The 19851-nt window shown below is 43.1% G+C and overlaps 2 protein-coding genes across 4 annotated transcripts in view; one reads left to right on the top strand and one right to left on the bottom strand.

Annotated features, from left to right (window-relative positions):
* RUNX1 (RUNX family transcription factor 1) overlaps positions 1–19851 on the top strand; it is a 181277-nt gene that overhangs the window by 116459 nt on the left and 44967 nt on the right. For all 3 annotated transcript variants that reach the window (XM_081198785.1, XM_081198783.1, XM_081198784.1), the window contains one exon: positions 11760–11864. In XM_081198785.1, coding sequence (XP_081054911.1) covers positions 11760–11864 — 105 coding nt within the window. The remainder of the gene's footprint in view (positions 1–11759; positions 11865–19851) is intronic.
* The window catches only part of KCNE2 (potassium voltage-gated channel subfamily E regulatory subunit 2), a 232155-nt gene continuing 226685 nt past the window's right edge, over positions 14382–19851 (bottom strand). The window contains exon 3 of the mRNA XM_081198836.1: positions 14382–15076. The gene's annotated coding sequence lies outside the window, so the exon portion shown is untranslated. The remainder of the gene's footprint in view (positions 15077–19851) is intronic.

A 19851-nucleotide genomic window follows, 5' to 3' on the forward strand; every position in this document is an offset into this window, starting at 1 on the left:
CACAGAAGCGTAGCTCAGCTTAGCAGGCTCTGTTTATGGCAGCCCAGGTTACCTCACTGACTCAGTAGCTGACATATTCAGCTTGAGCAATGCTGGCTGCCAGCTCCTTTTGATTTGAGTTTTGATCCACATTTTGGTAAAGTCATCTTTTAGCACCAATCTGCCTAGGAAAAACAACTGCTGACCTGCAGTTAAAAATAGGGCCATTATGATTTTTTAAAAAGAAGAATTAGTATTTTGATAGGGTAGGTAGGATAACATGCAACCTTTTAGTTAAGCATCTTGTACTTCTTTGCAAAGACCTGGGTTCATTTGCAATCAGTTGAACAGTTTTTGTTTTAAGGAAAAGAAGGAAAACCATGTAATTCAGCAACAGCAACTATCTGCTGAAGTACTTTAAAAATATATATATAGCAAGGTATCATTAACATTTTGCTCATTTTAAGGAAAATAAAATTGTGCTTGAGAATGTTATGTTCAAGCAGGAGAGTTATTTCAGACTTTTAATGTGAAACAAAGCTATATTTTTCTTTGGGTTTTTATGTATTGTCTTCATCGTTTGCTCCGTGACTATGAAACCCATAGTGATAAGTGCCTCTAACCTTGTTGTGTGACAGAGTTTGAAAGCCAGTCTCAGTAGCTGGCCATGGAATCCACAGTCTGAGCAGGCCACAAGATTCCAAAGGTCCAGAGGCAGAAAGGGCTTGCAAAGCACACATTTAGACTTGTACAATTAAAGGAGATTTATCACCATCAGTGGCAATCTTTGGGGTCTCAAATTTCAGCAGGGTGCAACACCAAAATTCAGCGCCCCCAGCCTCTCACACTCTATTCTAAATAACAATTGTGCCCCCCAGGCTCTGTGCCCAGTGCAGCCAGACCACTCACATTCTCCTAAATCCACCTCTGTTACCATCACCCTAGCACAACAAATCCACTTTTTTAAAAATGGACCTTTTGTAGTTAGAAAAGATACACCTTCTCAGAGTATCTTCTTCTTCATAGATGCTTCAAAACAATGAAAACAGGTATTCAAAGTTCACTTTCTGGAGAATATATTTTGCATGAAAACTATTAACTGTTGAGCTAGTTCTCGTCTGAAAGGATAAACACAGTATAAATGGCTGGAGACTTGAAGATCACTTTAAGTTCTGGAGGAGCGAACAGGCCTCTTGATGCGAAATCCAGTGTCCGGCTGGAAATAAGGAAGTTAAACTGGTACTAGCACTCTCTGCATGGAAATAGTAACTCCTCTGCAAGTTAATCTTTCCATCTTCTTGTCAGACATTAATATCATGCAAATATGTCTGAATCATTCTCATGCCTTCCACCCTTCAATAATATTTTCACAGTAGGCATTACACAGTAACAATAAAGCTGCATAATCCTTTTGTATGGCTATTGTGCTCTTGAGGTGTAGCAGGGCACCCAACAGCATTACATTCCTCCTGTGCTGTAATTAGTGTCTCCACCCATGCTTATAAGAATTTTATTATCACTGTCTTATAGAAGCAGCTCCGCTTGTAGTCAGAGGCTGCTCTGCTTCTCCATTAAGAGCTGGTTTTATTTAAAAGCATCAACTAATCCTTAAAAGCATGAGGCTTTTAGCCAAAGACGCTATTCCTAAAATAATTGTTTTATATGGGATGTTGTTTATTAAAGTTGGCAGTCTTTCCCCCCTCTCTTCTGGTTTTCACCATCCTTCTTAACTGTGATGGGATGATGAGCTGCTTGTGCGTAAAATCGTAGTCCCTCAGAGTTTGTGCAACTCCACAAACCTCTGTCTGTGACAGAGCTCCTCAGACATGTCTGCTCTAGTCGCTTGCAGATTCCGACAGTGGTTGTTTTCGGAAGCGCTTCCAGCATAAAAGCTCCTTAACGGAAACACGTCTTCGGGACTCGCGGCGTGACAGCTTCCGGCGAGGAATGGGTCTCCCTATGGGAGCTTCAGACACTTCCCCACTGTTCTTGCTGGACGTGTCCCTGAGCCCTCCCTCTTGCTCGCTTTCCCTCAGAGATCCACCCCTCTCCCTGCTAGTTCCTGCTTTAGCTGCTGAGTCTCTCTCAGCCTCCGTGAGACTTTCCTCCAGAGACCCGCCTCTCCCCCTGCTGGTCCCTGCTTCAGCTGTTGAGTCCCTCCCAGCCTCCGTGAGCCCTTTCCCCACCTGTTCCTCCGATGGCAGTTCCCTGACATTAACCCTCTCTCATATTTGCCATACACATGCCTTTGCACAGCACACAGGGGTCTCTGCAGGTGAAAGGTCCATTTATTTATTTATTTATTTATTTATTTTTGTTTATGCCTTTCATCAACCCTAGATATCTAAAGTTAGGTAAAAGTAGCCTTATATCTTATCATGTTTAGTATTGCATTTTAAGCAGTGGTGCCATCTACTAGAGTGATAGTTAATGCTTCAATGCAGCCTTTATGAATTCCACCTCTCCACCATGATTCTGGACTACAGACCTTGGTCATATTAATTGTGGATGTACAAGAGAACAAACAGAAGCTCTTAAAAAAACCCCACAGCTACATTGAGCTTCCTTTCATGTAAGGAAAGCTGAGAAGACGTTCAATGATGGAAGGCTTCTTTTTCTCTAAGGGCCAGAGTTAGGAAGAAATGGAGACATGCTCATAATATTCTTCTCTGTGGAAAGCAGAAATCCTACAAAGAAAAGAGGGCCGCAGTTTATCATGATGTGGAAAACCCCACATAGTCCTTTCACTTGCAACCAAGAAGCAGAGTCTCACTTGCACTGTGCTTCCTGACGCGTTTCTAGCATGCAAATCTAGGAAGAGTCACTTTCCTACTTTGCAGGACCTGTCCTACTCTTGAAAGCAGGAGTTGAGACTACCCTAGGTTTTGGCCTGAAGTTTCAGGCTTTTAGCCTTCAGGGGAATAAGTACATCTCCATGTTGGGTGAGAGTATCAAATAGATAAGCTTCCCCTTGCCACTGTCCTGCCCCTGTTTGACTTTTGCTCTGCTCAGCCACCCCTTTTCCATAAAGCTCCATCAGGAGGTACCCAGGCATTGTCAAGATCTTCCCAAGCCAGTTTCCAGCTTCTGTTCCCCTTCCTACAACATCACTCACCTAAAACACCTGTTCTACCAGGTCCCTCTCTGCCAGGCACTACTCTAGTTCCCAGACTTTGCCCCCCAGTATTTTCAGGATTTGAGTCTCGGGGGATGAGTGGCATTAACAATAATTGTGAGGAAGTATGGTCAGATGAAAAGGGACGCGGGTGGCGCTATGGGTTAAACCACAGAGCCTAGGACTTGCTGATCAGAAGGTCGGTGGTTCAAATCCCCGCAACAGGGTGAGCTCCCATTGCTCGGTCCCAGCTCCTGCCAACCTAGCAGTTCGAAAGAACGTCAAAGTGCAAGTAGATAAATAGGTATTGTTCCGGCAGGAAGGTAAACGGCGTTTCCGTGTGCTGCTCTGGTTCGCCAGAAGCAGCTTAGTCATGCTGGCCACATGACCCGGAAGCTGTACGCCGGCTCTCTCAGCCAATAAGGGAGATGAGCACCGCAACCCCAGAGTCAGTCACGACTGGACCTAATGGTCAGGGGTCCCTTTACCTTTATGGTCAGATGAATAAGACTTCAGTAAAAGAATGGGAAGGTGTTGATCTTGAAAGTCACTTTAAATTGACAGTTCACGCAGATCTTACATTTTCTGTTGTCACAGTTTAGTACACCAGCTTGCTCGCCACTCACAGGATATACCAAACTGTGTTTTTACTGTGCTACCTATTTGTTTTTTATGCATGAATAGCATGAAATAAAGAACTACATATATGTTGACAGAGCAGTATTTTAAAAGTTCATGACTTACCAAGTTCCTTAAATGATTAGGGAAGCTTCCCTATAGAAGTTGCTGCTGCCTACATTCTGTGAATGACTGGCAAGAGAGAGAGAGAGAGAGAGCAGCTTTTGGGTCTTTTGGAGCAGTGATCAAGGAGGATAGTATCACCCAGCTGGTATGGTGATTCTGAGAAATGAAACAACCCTGGTACAGAAACGAAACTGTACCCGAAACACACACTAATGAGAAAGTAACCAAATGAAAAATGTGTGTTTTTTAATTTAAAACATGCACTTTAATCATCAAAAAGTCACATCCTGGGTCTATAGACTGAGTGCACATTACACACTGGTCACAGAATAACTGCAAAGCAGACAAAACTGTCATCGATTTTTAGCATCAATAATTGCATACTTCCTCAGATTATTACCTAACAATGGTTTAAATAGGTCACACTAAATGAGGTAAGGGCTATTGTGATAACCACAATATGAAAGAAACACATAAACTTTAATATTGTAGATATGATACATTTTCAGGCACATGGAAGGGTTTTCTTCTTTCCAACAAAATTGCTCACATAAGCAAGAATTAGTCTTGCCATTGCTTCTTCCAATTTCTTTTAAAAAAACATTCAAAATTAAATTTTGGGGACTGTTTTGTAGTGATACTCTAATTGCTTCAACTACGTAGAGCAGAGGTGGAGAACCTGTGGCCCTCCATATGTTGCTGGACTACAATTCCCATCATCCCTGACCATTGGCCAAGTTGGCTAGGGCTTGATGGGAGTTAGAGCTAGGGAACACTTGAAGGGTCAGAGGTTTCCCATCTCTAGTCTAGACATTTCATTCTTGAAGCAACAGTCTACCTAAATTATCAAGTCTTGCTTTTTTAAAAAAAATCATTTTCCAATACAGAGGATTAATATAGATAAGACAGATGTCTTATGAAGCTATAAAACCGAGCATGCAAAACAGAGGAATTACACAATCAGCAAAGACTTTTACTTCATAGCTGGAGAACTGGTGGGTGTATGGCTAGAGAAATGTGGAAGTACAGACTGCAAATATGTAATGCTGCAGGGAACAAAAAGTACATGGAAGGATGGGAGCCTGCAGTAAAGTTGCAGACTAACTAATGATGATTGCAGAGACTGAGTCAGATGAGGCACAGATCATTCATAATTTTACCAGACAATGGAGCCTTCATAAAGGCCTGACTAAAGAGGACAAGGGTTTGGCCCTGTGTGCATTAAGGCTGAGTGTTTTGGTGTTGGTAAAAACCAGCAACGTACTATTTGAACACTGGATTCAAAGTCTGAAAAGTGTATCTAAAGACTTGTATTGCAAGGGGGTCGGAGAAAACGAGGATATGAAAACGAGGATATGAAAACAAATATGAAGGGAAGTGGATTGCCTGTTTTTCTTTTCTCTCTCCCTGCTGGTCTATAAATTCTGCAACCTTGTGGGTGTTCCTCGCTACAGTTTACCAAAGGATGCAATGTTATATTGTAGTACACTTCCCCATTCTTTTTCTAAGTACAGTGGTACCCCGCAAGACGAATGCCTCGCAAGACGGAAAACCCGCAAGACGAAAGGGTTTTCTGTTTTGGAGGCGCTTCGCAAGACGAATTTCCCTATGGGCTTGCATCGCAAGACGAAAGCCCATAGGGAAATGCTGGCGGTCGGGAGCAAAGACTTTCGCCCACAGCCGGCCTTCAGAAGAGGACCTCTTCTGAAGGCCGGCGGGGGGCAAAAGTCTTTGCTCCCCCCCGCCTGCCTTCCCCCCCGCCTGCCCCGGGCGATCTTAAAATGCTGGCGGGCGGGAGCGAAGCGTTCGCTGCCGACCCCCAGCATTTTAAAATCTCCCCGGGACAGCAGAGAAGTCGGGAGCATTTTAAAATCTCCCCGTGTCCCGGGGAGATTTTAAAATGCTGGGGGGCTGCCGACCCCCAGCATTTTAAAATCTCCCCGGGACAGCAGAGACTTCTCTGTCCCGGGGAGATTTTAAAATGCTGGGGGTCGGGAGCGAAGCGTTCGCTGCCGACCCCCAGCATTTTAAAACGCTGTTCCGAAGCGGGGAGGGGGGGCGGGAACATCTGCCCCAGCCGCCCCACTTCGGAACGCTGTTCCGAAGCGGGGAGGGGGGCGGGAACATCTGCCCCAGCCGCCCCACTTCGGAACGCTGTTCCGAAGCGGGGAGGGGGGGCGGGAACAGCTGCCCCAGCCGCCCCACTTCGGAACGCTGTTCCGAAGCGGGGAGGGGGGGCGGGAACAGCTGCCCCAGCCGCCCCACTTCGGAACGCTGTTCCGAAGCGGGGAGGGGGGCGGGAACACCTGCCCCAGCCGCCCCACTTCGGAATGCTGTTCCGAAGCGGGGCTGGGGGCGGGAACACCTTCTGAAGCGGGCAGGGGGCGAAAGTCTTTGTCCCCCCTGCCTGCCTTCCCAGGGGCTTTTAAATCGCCCCGGACAGCGGAGAAGTCCTCCGCTGTCCGGGGCGATTTTAAAATGCCGCCCGCCAGCATTTTAAGATCGCCTGGACAGCGGAGAAGTCCTCCGCTGTCCCGGGGTTTTTTAAAATGCTGTGGGTGGGAAGAAAAGCCCTTGTCCCCCCCCCCCCAGCCTTCAGAAGAGGTCCGGGGACAGACTGTCCCCGGACCTGGTCTGAAGGCGGTTTCCCTAGGAACGCATTAATTGATTTTCAATGCATTCCTATGGGAAACCGTGCATCGCAAGACGAAAAACTCGCAAGACGAAGAGACTTGCGGAACGAATTAATTTCGTCTTGCGAGGCACCACTGTAGCTGTTCTTTCGTATCATTAATAAGTTGGCAGTCACAGTGAAGGCTGAAACACCAAGTTAAAGGAATTTTCTATCTCTCCTGTTCTGCTTCCAGATATCTCTTATCTTTCCTTAATGTAATGGGGAAAACTTGGGCCAGAATGAGATATTACCGAGGATACTCAAAACACCAACCCTGATTATCTTCCTCCTCTCTCTTGTTCCTGGCTGGCAACATCTGTTAATACAAAAGCATGGTGTGACACCATCACCATAAACTGAGTTTCCTTCTTCCCACCATCACAAACCAATGAAATGGAGGCAGGGAGTAGAAGCCCCTGCTCCATGTCATTCATTATACGTGGCATCAGAGAAGAGAGTGGAGGAGGGAGGTGCAAAGTTTCTGCTTGCTCATTACATAAAGAGAGAAAATGCATTCCCCCACCCCACCCAAAAAGAAGACCACGGAGGACACAGGTTTGCATAAAATTTGTGTGCACTATTTTTTATCTTTATCTATGAATATTGAAATAATTACTAGGTGAGCTCTGTGCCTGCTTAGCCTGCTGTCCTGGCACTGTTGATGAGCAGTTCTTGCTCCCTTTTAATTGTTCTTTAATCAATGGCACCATCACTGGTATTTTTATTCTCCCGGGTATTTGGGTCCTGGTTCATCTTGTGGTTGAATGAAAATGTGTTTTTTGTGTGTGAATGGTATAGTGAGTTTTTGCATGGTGTAGTAGGCTGGCATATGGGACTAGGACCTGGGTCCAGGGAGGTCAGGGTACCATTCCCCACTCAGCTGTAGGGAGTTCACTGGACCAGTCACAGCTTCTCCCTGTAGCCTGTTTTGCAGGGTTGCTGTGAGGATAACATGGGGAGGTGGAAAACAATGTACACCCCCTTTAGCTCATGGGAGAAAAGGTAGAATATAAATGGAATAATAAATGATTTTTTAAAATATATTTTTATTAAGTTTTCTATATTTCATTACATATCGAAAATCAAAGAAGGAATAATAAATGATTTTTAATGCATTGCTTCCAAAATTGATTTTTTAAAAATGTATCATTCTTCTTTTTGCATTATTGCAATTAGTTGCTTTGAGACATTTGTGGGACTCAACACACATCTATGTAAATAATTTTTAAAACAAAACAAAAATATTTGGACGGGATTCCTTCCAACTCTACAACTGCATGATTCTATGTTTTTATGTAGCTCAAGGATTTGTCCCACCTGCATTCCAGACTGCCAGTGCTCAGAATGCAGATTTCAGGAAGAGGGTGAATGGATTGGACTCTGTTCAGTGGTAACCAAGAGAGTTTGCAAAGAGTCGTTCCTCCTTGCTCCAGAAATTAACCTGGAGGCCCGGAGGTCTTCACTCATCTCAGACTCATCTCAGACTCAAGTAATGGCAACATCCAGCGAAAAAGTCAAGGAGACACTTTCCAGCATGATTCCACATTGCAGATGAAACAGGTTCCAGCACAGGGAGTTTACATACTCTAACTGCCACCAACAATGTCGCCATGAGGTTGCATCATAGTCTAGACACAGGACAGTGTAGGCTAGCATCTGATGTGGTCAAGTGAGAGAATGTCTTTCCTGCACCAGCTGGAGATGATGTTGCAACATTTAAATTGGTAGACGTATAAAAGTGGCAATGTGCACTGCTAGAAGCAGGGAAGATTCCTGAGTGATCATTAAAACATACAACTGATTTCTACCTGCATGCTTACTTGGGGATAAGCTACACTGAATGGTGGCACTTCCTTCTGAGTAAACATCTATGGATTAGGACTGCTGCACATGCCTTAAACGTGGATTAGTGAAATTAATAAACATTTGACAAATAATATCATCATGCAGCATATCTGAATTTCAGGAAATAAAAAATCTGTGGCATCTCGGGGGGGGGGTTAATAGCCAGTTTATGTGGTAGATCTGAATCCTCCATCCTTAAATTCACAATAGGAGGAAAGCTTTGATTGGTGCCATTGGGAGATTTTGAAAATTGCAGCCACAGAGAGGCAATTCTGATCACAACTGTAATGGGTCCAAAAAGTTAAAGCTGCTTCCTTGATTTAAAAATCAAGCATATCAGGACAAACATCACATCTAATCTGGCTCTCAGAAGGGGAACAGACATCTGGCTACATTTTGTAACAGAAATGTTGCAAATGCCTCACTCCAGGAAGCTATTCTGCTTGTTTACATTAATGTTCATTCACCTCACAGCTCTGTGTGAGGTCTAATGCTCCCCTGTCCCTTTTCTGTTTTGCACAGTATTTTGTGCAAGGGTGCCAGTTTGGCATAATCTCTATTTTAAGGCACTCAATTCCTGGGAACTTGGTTAAGAGGGTGCTTGGAATTGTAGCTCCGTGAGGGTAAAGTATATGTCACAGAATTTTTCAGGGGAATCCATGTAGCTGGTGGGCAGCTGAAGAAACCTTGTTGAGAAAATGGCTAAGCCTGTTACCAAAGCTCATGCGCACACACTCTCTCTCTCTATCTATCTATCTATCTAGCATTTGTATGCCACTTATATGTTTTGGTAATAAGCAGTCTATAAAGATATGAAATAAATGTACATACTGTAATTCACAGGTGGGTAGCCTGTTGGCCCAGAGGCCGCACTCTGCTTCCCCTGATGCCTCCTGAAGCTGCTTCACTCTTCCAGCCCCTCAAACTTCCTTCCGTTCTATTTGTTCCTTCCATATTTCTCATGGCTTTTAAAAGTGTTCACTTCCCCACTCCCGGAACAGGTGGCATTTTATTTAATTAATTTTTTTAAAATAAATAAATAAATGCAAATACCCCACTTCTATGATTTGAGGAAAATAACTCTCCCTCCCTTCACAAGGTGTCCAATAACAAATTGGTAGGCTCCTGCTCCAATAAATTACGGTACTTTCACTTGCTTACTTTCAGTAGCTATTCTGGAGAGAGAGAGAGAGAGAGAGAGAGAGAGAGAGAGAGAGAGAGATGAGATTATCAAGCCATATGGGATTGCTAGATGCACGAGAACTGCATAGGGACTGGGAATTCTGATCTGAGGTAGCCATGTTGAAGACCAAAGCAGGATGGTCTTTATCCAGAATTAGTTAATCCAGAATATTTCAGCTATTGCTGGCATGTGCCCCCTTGACAAATTTGCCCTGGGGGAATGCAGCCCTCATCAGCCCCACCCGCAGCTGCAATTTGCCACAGTGAATTGTTTTTCATAAGCACAAAGGTGACTACTACTTGCTACCATTTGTAAAAGGGAAATGACATTGCAGACCTATGTCACATTATTGCCACAAGGAGAAATGAGCTAAATCTCATAAAGCACTTTTGTTCACAGTGCAGTGTGCACTTATCATTTTGATGGAAATTCTGGGCACGCTGCTGTGGCCTGGGCCTTTGGCTTTACAAATGTTACATAAATGGTAACTTATGCGGTGAGACAATGAGAATAGACTTGCCAGACTTGCCAGGTACAGGATTAAATATACTAACATAGAACCTTATTCAGTTTGCCCCAGGCATCAAGCCAAAGGAAGTTTTTAGTAAATTGGTCTTAAATTAGGTCTTTATCTCTTAAAAACTGAAATGAACAAAGAGCAAACTATTCCCACTATTTCAACAGCAGTGGTGGAGATACTTTCCTTCCCTCACCACCCCCTTCCTCAACTGATGGAGCAGAGGTTGATCTTAGACACTTTCTAGCCTTCCATTGACTCCAGAGACTCCCATCTGAATTTTAGGCTTGAAGGAGTTATTATTATTACTACTGCTACTTCTTCATAGGGTAGACCCACTGAAATGATTGAGACTTGAGTTAGGCGTGACAGACCTCCATTGAGTTCAACTCTTCACATGACTATATCTGGATTCAGTGCATACTGTGCTAGGACTCCATTCATACGCAATGTGTGAATAAAAAGGTAAAGGTAAAGGTACCCCTGACCATTAGGTCCAGTCGTGGCTGACTCTGGGGTTGAGGCGCTCATCTCGCTTTATTGGCCGAGGGAGCCAGCGTACAGCTTCCGGGTCCTGTGGCCAGCATGACTAAGCCACTTCTGGTGAACCAGAGCAGCGCACGGAAACACCGTTTACCTTCCCACCAGAGCGGTACCTATTTATCTACTTGCACTTCAACGTGCTTTCGAACTGCTAGGTTGGCAGGAGCTGGGACCGAGCAACGGGAGCTCACTCTGTCGCAGGGATTCGAACCACCAACCTTCTGATCGACAAGTCCTAGGCTCTGTGGTTTAACCCACAGCGCCACCCACATCCCAGCTGTCATCAAATCTACACACCAGCTAACAATGTGGTAGTATATAAGCAGTGAATTAAAAAAACTTCAAAAAAGTCCATCAAACAGAATTATCAGTAAGCAACAAGTGACACATATAGGTGTGTGCCTTTGTGGTCTTGTGGTTTATTTAGTTTGTGGTTAAAAGGTAGTCTTCTGTAAACATGAAATAGGGTCTTCCTTGGTTTGCTCTGCCATATTGTAACCACAAATCGTAACCACAGATCAGTTTTCTGTGGATGGAATCTCACTGCTGTCCTGGTTGTCATGGAAGAGCTTTTGATCCCGCAGGACCCAAAATCCTAGAAAATTGTCTGCATGGAACAGGGTGGAAGACAGTGTGGGGAAAAGCAAGTTGGCAAACATTGCCTCCCCTGCTTTCTTCTTAATGGAGGTATTTGCTGGATCAAAAGGCCTTCTTACCATAAATACAAGGGCAGCAATTGGATTCCACCCTGTATTATTTTAAATAAAACTTTTTACCTAGGTTTTTTTTAATGGAACATTTTCTTTCAACATTGCAATTCATAGGAAACTGACTTTCTGGAGTAAACCACAAAAAAGCACAAAACAGATTTGGTGTAAGAAACTGAGGCATCTGCTGTTTGATAGCATTTTATTTTATTTTTGATCTTGCTGAACCGTTTTTAATGAAATACATTATTTACTGTATTTTATTTATTTATTTTTTAAAAATCAATCAGTCATACCCCCACCTGCTAATATGAATGTTCTTTCAAGCTTTCGTGTCAGTTAAGTTAAATTGAATATGTTCACCGATACATCAAATAGTTTTCAATGTTTTTATAGCTCAAGGGTGACTAATATGAATCAGGTGTAAAAGTAAATGTCCTTTTCTGTTTCAGGGAAGAGCTTCACTTTGACCATCACAGTCTTCACAAATCCTCCACAAGTAGCCACGTACCACAGAGCCATCAAGATCACAGTGGATGGGCCTCGAGAACCAAGAAGTGAGTATTCAGATAACATGAAGTCCTAACCTAAAGACACAGAAATAGAATGAATGCACGCGCGCACACACACACACACACACACACACACACACAAACACACACACGCCATTCTATTTAATAAACTTTGAATCTGATCTTACAATAAAATTTACTAAGGCTGTACTCCTGTGTACCTGGGTGGGGGCCTTGGGCCAACTGCAGTCCTTCAAGCCTTTATCTCAGGCTCTTGGGACTAAATCCCCTCCCCAGCCCGAGCTCCTCACCCCAGGCCATTCCTTTCACTGGCCTTACTTCACACTCCCCTTGAGTGTTTCTGCCTGGCTAGAATGTGCCTTCTAACACTGAAAATGCCTTTTGTTTCCTGGAGGTGCAGCCAAAAATTTTCATTTGTTGCCCCGCCCACTTTTTCCTCTGGCCCTGCCTTCCCTCACTGGCATGTAACCTCCAGAAGATTCCCCAAAGGAAATGTGCCCCTCAGACTGGAAAAAGTTCCCTGCCCCTGCTAGATGAAGTTATTTGGGAGATGGAACTCAATGGAGTCTTATTTCCAAGCGAACATGTTTTAAAACTGCACTGTTAAATCTGACTGGCTGCATTTTAGATCTCTAGCTATATGGTTTGGGGAAATCAGTTAGCTAGGAAGTTACACTATTTTAAACCAGAATTTCACTGCGGGGGAGGGGGGCTCCCCTAGGGATCTGTTTTGCATGGCTATTGATTTGGAAAGAGACAGTTGAAATGCCTTTTTGAAGAGAATGAACAGGGATAGTAGATGCAGAAATTGACAAAGGATGTGGGATTTCAAACACACCATGCATATTCTTCAGCACTTTGGAATTTTAATTTTAGAAACAAAATAGCCCTGTTCAGACTCCCCCCCCCATTCCCCTCAAAGCTGGCAGATGGAACAGAGGTGAAAGGGGTGGGGGAGGCAGAAAAACGGCAACCAGTTGCTCTTGTGTGCAGCTTATTGTATCTCATGCCGGTTTGCAGCTTAAGAAAAGAGTAATTCTTGAAGGCAACACTTCAAGCAGGCAGTTGGAATTTATTCCGCTGAGGCGCAGATCTTCAGTCAAGTGACTGCCATATTTTTTTTTTCATTTTTAACAATTAAGAATGAGCAAACAATATAGGGTATCTCCAGGGATAAATTCAAAATACTCGCATGAGCACAGTGTGTTCAGGAGGGGAAATTCCCCACCCCAAAGCCACCTTGTTGCTGAACTAATGCAATACGTTCCCTTCTCATTGCCCAAGGCAATAATTAACTTTACTGTAGAATACTCATATTTGTATTGAAATATCCTCTTGTATGCTGAGGTTTGTGGTTTCTTCTTATTCCCCACCCCGCCACATGCACACACACATTTGGCAGAGGCAGTGTGGCTGTAGCAGAAGTCAAAACGGGAAGAGCATAGAAACAAGCGCCCGTGGGAGGGAGAGCATTACAAGTTAGGATTGAGTTCCAAATCAATTCTGTACATTAAAAAAAACAACCCTTTGTGTGAAATCGTGGCAATCACTAATACTGAAAGAGCACTGGCACCAACTTTAACAGACCTGTGAAGACCTGATATATAATGTTCTTCATCGGTTTCGTTTTTACTAGTTCATCTTGCTAGCTTCAGACTGATGAATATTTCCTCTTTCTTTTCATGCAGTTTCCATCTAAGTGTTTGTCTGCATTTGGACTACGCAACTGTATATGTAATCTAGAGGATGTTTTTAAAATTAAGTCTCATAGTGCAACATTGTATTTTCCAAGCAAAATGCAATGATATTTATTTGCCTTAAACATGCAGTACCCTGCCCCAACCCTGCTAGATACTTATGTGTGTGTTTTTGACGGCAGTAGTGTCATGGATTCATGCTTATTATTATTCACTTATTATCACTTATTACTTTTATATTATTACTTTTATATTATTATATTATTATTATTATATTATTATTACTTTTATTATTATTACTTTTATTATTACTTTTATATTATATTATCACTTATTATTTTTATATTTCTTTAGAGCATTTGTACACTGCTCCACACCCAAAACAACCTCCCAGAGTTGCTTGCATACAGTCAATTAAAACCAGACAGTCCCTGTCCATAGGATTACAATCTTAACACACACACACACACACACACACACACACACACACGAAAAGAGGCAGGGAAGGAAGGGGGGGGGAATAAAACTTAGGTACTAATTCTTAAACAGCTTTTATAATGACCAACTGGCACAGTTCAGGAGGTACCTGATCGAGCTGGTCTTTAGACAAAGCGGATGGAATGATTATGAATGGCTTACAAATACTGAGCTATATATCTGTCCCCCAATCAGTAATATTACCCCACCTTTAAAAACAATTTCCTATCACCTTTCCAGTCCTGGAGCATATATGCAAGCCCTTGTGGAGACACCTACCCCCATCCAACTCAAGTTGCAGCAACAGTATAATTACTGGGCAAGGGGTGGGTGACCCGTCATCTGCACAGGTTGTGCTACAGGCACATCCGGTGCATCATTGGGTACCTGTTGTGAGCTCCTTGATGAAGGGAAGAGGGTTAGGAGTAGCAGCATCCCTTCTCTTTTCCAGAGCTGGTCTGCTCCAGTCTGACCAGCATGCTTGTACCACCTCTCAGAGTTTCCTCAGCAATAGCTATCCTGCTTACAGAAGACTATCCATAACATTGGATCCTAGGTTCAGCTAGTGATGAATTAGGCCTAGCAGTGCTTATACAGCATTGACAAAACAAACACCTGCTTTTCTTGTTGTTGCCTGGAAATCCACACTTCCTCATAGCTTTCATGTGCACACCCCTTCTTCTGTGATAAACCCATTAGTACTACCACTTGAAGACATTACCTAAAAAATACAGGAATGCCATAGGAGTGAAATTAATAACTGGTCTAAAAATGAGGGTCTCCAAATGAGCAGGGGGGTCTCAAAGAGTGGCTCTACATCCTCCAAGTACCTTGTAATTATTGGATTGGATCCAGACAGTGTTATTCACACTTCAGTTCCATTAAAATCATGACAACTTGCTCTATTGATTTGAATTGGAATAAAGCATGATTAACTTAGTATGGATCCATCCTGTTAATACTGGTGCTGCTGCTGCTACAACTGTGTGTGTGTGTGTGTGTGAGAGAGAGAGAGAGAGAGAGAGAGAGAGAGAGAGAGAGAGAGAGAGAATAGGCACGTTTCTACCTATATATTCTAGGAGCTCTTATACATTCTATACCAGGTATAGATTTATTAGGAGAGATGATCCAAGAAATACAGTAAAATTATATCCCTTCTGGGCCCATCGTGCTAGCTGTCTTCTTGGCAAACCAAGCTTTGCGCTACCAAGAATGTCAACTTATAAGATTTCATATTTTTAAAAGCAGCATGGGGCTTCTTACAAAGCAATGAACACACTTTGTACTTTGACTCCCAAGTGGTTTTTCACACAAGGATATGAAATCTTGTCATGTGATGGACAGGTGGGTTGCACCCACCCAACTGTCAAAATTGTTCTGCAGTAATGGAAGATTGATAAAGACCAGAACCAAAAAAGTTACCTACCAATTCTTATATAAAAGATATTAAATGTAGTAAGTATATAGTCTTATGAAATAAATATTACTCCCCCAAAAAAACAACAACACCCAACTGCGTAGTTTTTAGGAAGCACTTGAGCTTTAAAATATTTGGGGAAGAAAGACTGAAGGGACACTGAGATTACTAATATTTTGAAATCAGTAATAGTTATCCATTAGCAGCCTATTTTCTTTCCTCAGTGAAACACATCTAAATATAGAACTACACAGAAAATAAGGATGGCAATGATAGAGATCTTACTTTATGGTTTCTAAAACGAACATTCAATTTATGATATCTTTTATTTTCCATTGTAGAGGCACCTGAAACTTGCATTCATTAAATAAATTCTGGTGGAGCGTTTGCCAAAAAGACTTAAAAGGTTATTTTCCATGGTGGTGAGCTTATGAATCACAAACCAAAGTTGCTTTTCTATGAGCCAGTTCTTTGAAGAAAATCATTACCTAGATCAAGAAATGTAGTAGACGTACAAGGATTCTTAAATTAGCTACTTTCCCCAAAGCTATTTCAGTTATTGTATTTTTCAATGAACAAATAATGTATTTTCCCTCTTTTGAGTGTGTCTTTAAATGCTTCTCTGCCATTTGAGGATAAGGCTATCAATAGCTGCTAGTGCTAGCCAAGTATCAGAGGCAGATTATCTCAGAATACAGTTTGCTGAGGATCATGAGTGGGAGAGAACTTCTGATCTCATGTAGTGCTTGTGAGGCTTCCATAGATTTCTAGTTGGTGACTGTGGGAACAGAATGTTGAACTAGAATAAGCCTTTGGTTTGCTCCAGGAGGACTCTCATGTTCTTATTGTTTTAAACCAGGCTTCCTCAAAATCGGCCCTCCAGATGTTTTTGGCCTACAACTCCAATGATCCCTAGCTGGTCAGGGATGATGGGAATTGTAGTCTCGAAACATCTGGAGAGCTGAGTTTGAGGAAGCCTGTTTTAAACACTACAATTATAAACCTATGATCCATTAATTTTTTCCTTATGGAAATCAAGCCATGACCAAATTTCTACTCAGAGATGTGTCCTACTGAGGGTGCCCAAGAGAGGTGTGGGGAAAGAACTATGTACCCGCCATCTGCAGGTTGTGGTGGTATGTGCATTGAATTGATTATCAGTTCTGCAGGCTGTGTGTGTGTGTGTGTGTGTGTGTGTGTGTGTGTGTGTGTGTGTGTGTTAGTACAAAGTGCCACTATGTGAAAACCCCACCAACAGTGATCTGAACTGACAGCACTGTTCATTGGGCAAGGAGAAGAGGGGATCCTCTCTCAACCACTGATACTGATACACACACACACACACACACCCTTCCTATCAAAAGGGCAGGACTCGGTAAAATAAAAAGCAGCCAGCCTCTGTGCACTGAGATCTGAACTCCTTGAATAATGTCCCCTCCAGTGTGTGCTCGGCATTAAGAAGATTCATAAGCCCTTTCCCGAAATGGCTCCTCCCATTTTGAGTAGGTAGCTGTAGCACCGCAGAATGGAAAGAGTGTTTCTCTGTCCTCAGTGCTTCCCTCACTGGCAGCCAGTGAGTAAACAGCCTGGCTCAAATACAGGAACTGCAGACAAAGAAACTTTGTGGTAGCAAATGGGTAAGGGTTGTAGCAGGTGGGGGTGGGGAAGAGAAGGTGTAAGATTACACAGCTTGGATTGCTACCAGAGGGGACCTATTTTCGCCACCTTATTGTTAGTTTTTGCCTCTCAATTTGCATTTCTCTTTCTTTTGCCTTCATGGTGGAACATGGGAATGCAGGTAGACAGGCCACTGGGGGCTTTATAGAGCAGCTGCAGCAGCACTCTGAAATAAGTTTGGAAGGGGTAGATCTGCACCACACATTTAAAGTGCATGTCTTCCCCCAAAGAATACTAGGAACTGTAATTTGTTAAGGATGTCAGGGATTGTAGCGCTGTGAGGTGGGGTGCCCTGAGCCCCTGACCTGCCTGGTGGCAAGTCAGTATGTCAAGTCCAAAACTCAACAGTCAGGAAACAGGGTCCAGGGTCAATCCACATCAGCAAAGTCCAGAAAATGCAGTCCAGGGTCAACAGTAATCAGGAAACCCAGTCCAAAGTCAGCGCCAAAGCACAGTCCCATGGTTGTCCAGGAGCATTCAAGTCAAGGTCCATCAACCTGAGCAGTTGAGCAGACACAGCCCCTCAGCTCTGCTTCCCTTTTATACGATGCATGCTGATTACAGCATCTGGGCTTGACGAGGTATGCGGCCCTCACCTGTTCTGAGTCTACTCCAACTGAGGAGTCACACACCGCCTCCCAGAGCTAACTAGCCCCACTTGGCCAGTTAGGGAGCTGTGAGTCCTTGCCTCCTAGAGCACCCCTTCCGCTGCTCCCTATGACTCAGAACCTGCCATGTTTATGGAGACAGGGGCCCTTCTGGCTCTGGTGATGGCTTCTGCTGCTCTGGTTCCTGTACGCTGACTGCCATCCCCTCACTATCCTCCATCACCGTGTGAGTACTTCGTTCTCCATCCCCAGTTTGCCCCGGTGTCTCCCAGTCCCAAATCACCCCTCGATTGGATCCTCTTCCTCCTTCCAGTAATCCTGCCAGTTCATGACACGGTTTCCATAATTCAATTTTTTTTTTGGGGGGGGAGTCACGTGCTTTGAATGTGCATTGCGTGTTCTTCAGATGTATGACATGGATCTTCCAAAAGACTAATCTCATAGGCCTCTAAGACAGATGGGTCAGAAATTGTAAGATGTTTATGTATTGACAAAATGAAAATTAGTAATGCCAGCTAAATATAAAAGTTATGGCTTTTGAACCTACTACTGCTACTACTACACATACATGTATGTGGCATTCTGGGCTGGTTTTTGTTACCTGCTGGCTGTATCTTTTCGATCGAGCCGCTGACAGTTTTGGTTGACCACACCACTTCACTGTTGAAAGTTAATACTGTTTGACTCATTCTGTGCTGTTCGCATCAAGCCAAAGAAAACAAGGGGAAGAATAATCTGCCTGTGTGCAGTTTGGAAACTTCTCAGACACTCTGCATGCAAAGCACTATATAGTAGCTTACTATATCTCTTTGCAAGCTGCAGAGGAAAAGGAGGAAGCAAACAGCATAGCATGCGTAAGACTATGCAGCACCATGGACGACATGAGAGGGTGCAGGGAACTGCAAGAATACTTGTATGTAACAAACAGTTAGTACAATGGAGAGACTGTTAAGGAAATTAAAGGGGGGGAAATACTAAGCCATTCCAGTTTCGACATGCAGAGATGTTTATTTCAGAGACAGGGGGAGTTGCTCATTTTATCACAAGTGGGTTATTTTGGTTCACGTTGTAAGAGTAAACATTCAAGCAAGGGAAAATCCACTTTTCCTTCCACCACCCCATTTGTTAAGCAAAGTTTTGATGACTCAGGGCATGAGCAATGGCATAGAGGGCCTTTTCATTGGTAGAGTGAGTCGCTTTAGTTACTAGTGCCTGTTTTTAACTCTCGAAAGACAGTTTGGAAATGAAATGGGTTCATTATATTTCTGGGAACACCCCGTTACAAATTTACTATAGTGACTGATTTCAGTGGCCATGATCCAGAGATTCTGTTTTGGGTGTAAAGACAGACTTCCATAGGTGGGGCAGCTGTTTGCCAGCAGTTTGTGAAGAAAATCAAGCAGTAGACACAGAAGCCATTCTGCAGGCAGAATGCTGCTAGCTGTACACATAGATTGAGAAGGGCTGTAAAAATTTTAAAACTTTCTTAAAGCCAAGTTAAATTCTTGCGTGGAATTCTTGCTCATGAATGTTGTCAATATTCTATTGCTACTATTGCTGTTTAACATTTACTTTGTGTCCACTAGGGTGGACAAATCAGATTTTTAATTTCATGTGTTCATAAATCAATTTCATCCTGTTTCTGCATTAATCTACAGGGTTCCCCCCCCCAAAAAATGTACCAAGATATACATTATTTTTGTATGCAGTATCTTAACATTATCTTTGAACACTTTTAAATTTAAAATAAACATTTTGTATGCATTTCGGTACATTTTTAAAGCTGAAAATCCGTCTCAAAATTCAGAGAAGTGCAAGAACTGCAAGATTCCTGTGTTCTGTTCCACATATTAGTCTGAGAAGTGTAAATCAGGTCAGCTTGCTTAAAAATGGGGTTCAAGCAATATCTTCAAGTATCTCTAATGTCAATGCAACACTAGGCACAATATGACAAAATGAATACAGTTTCTGCCCAGGAGACTTAAACAGTCCCCATTTATCTCAGTAGATAGAGGTGGAACGAGAGATCCAGAAATGCCAAATATACCTAGTTAGGTAAGCCCCGCCCTGCATAATCGATCACATGATGCTGTGCACTATTTGAATGGCAATGCCTCTCGGATATTTTATTGGGG

Source organism: Podarcis bocagei (assembly GCF_964188305.1).
Source record: "Podarcis bocagei genome assembly, chromosome: 6".
Taxonomy (NCBI): Eukaryota; Metazoa; Chordata; class Lepidosauria; order Squamata; family Lacertidae; genus Podarcis; species Podarcis bocagei.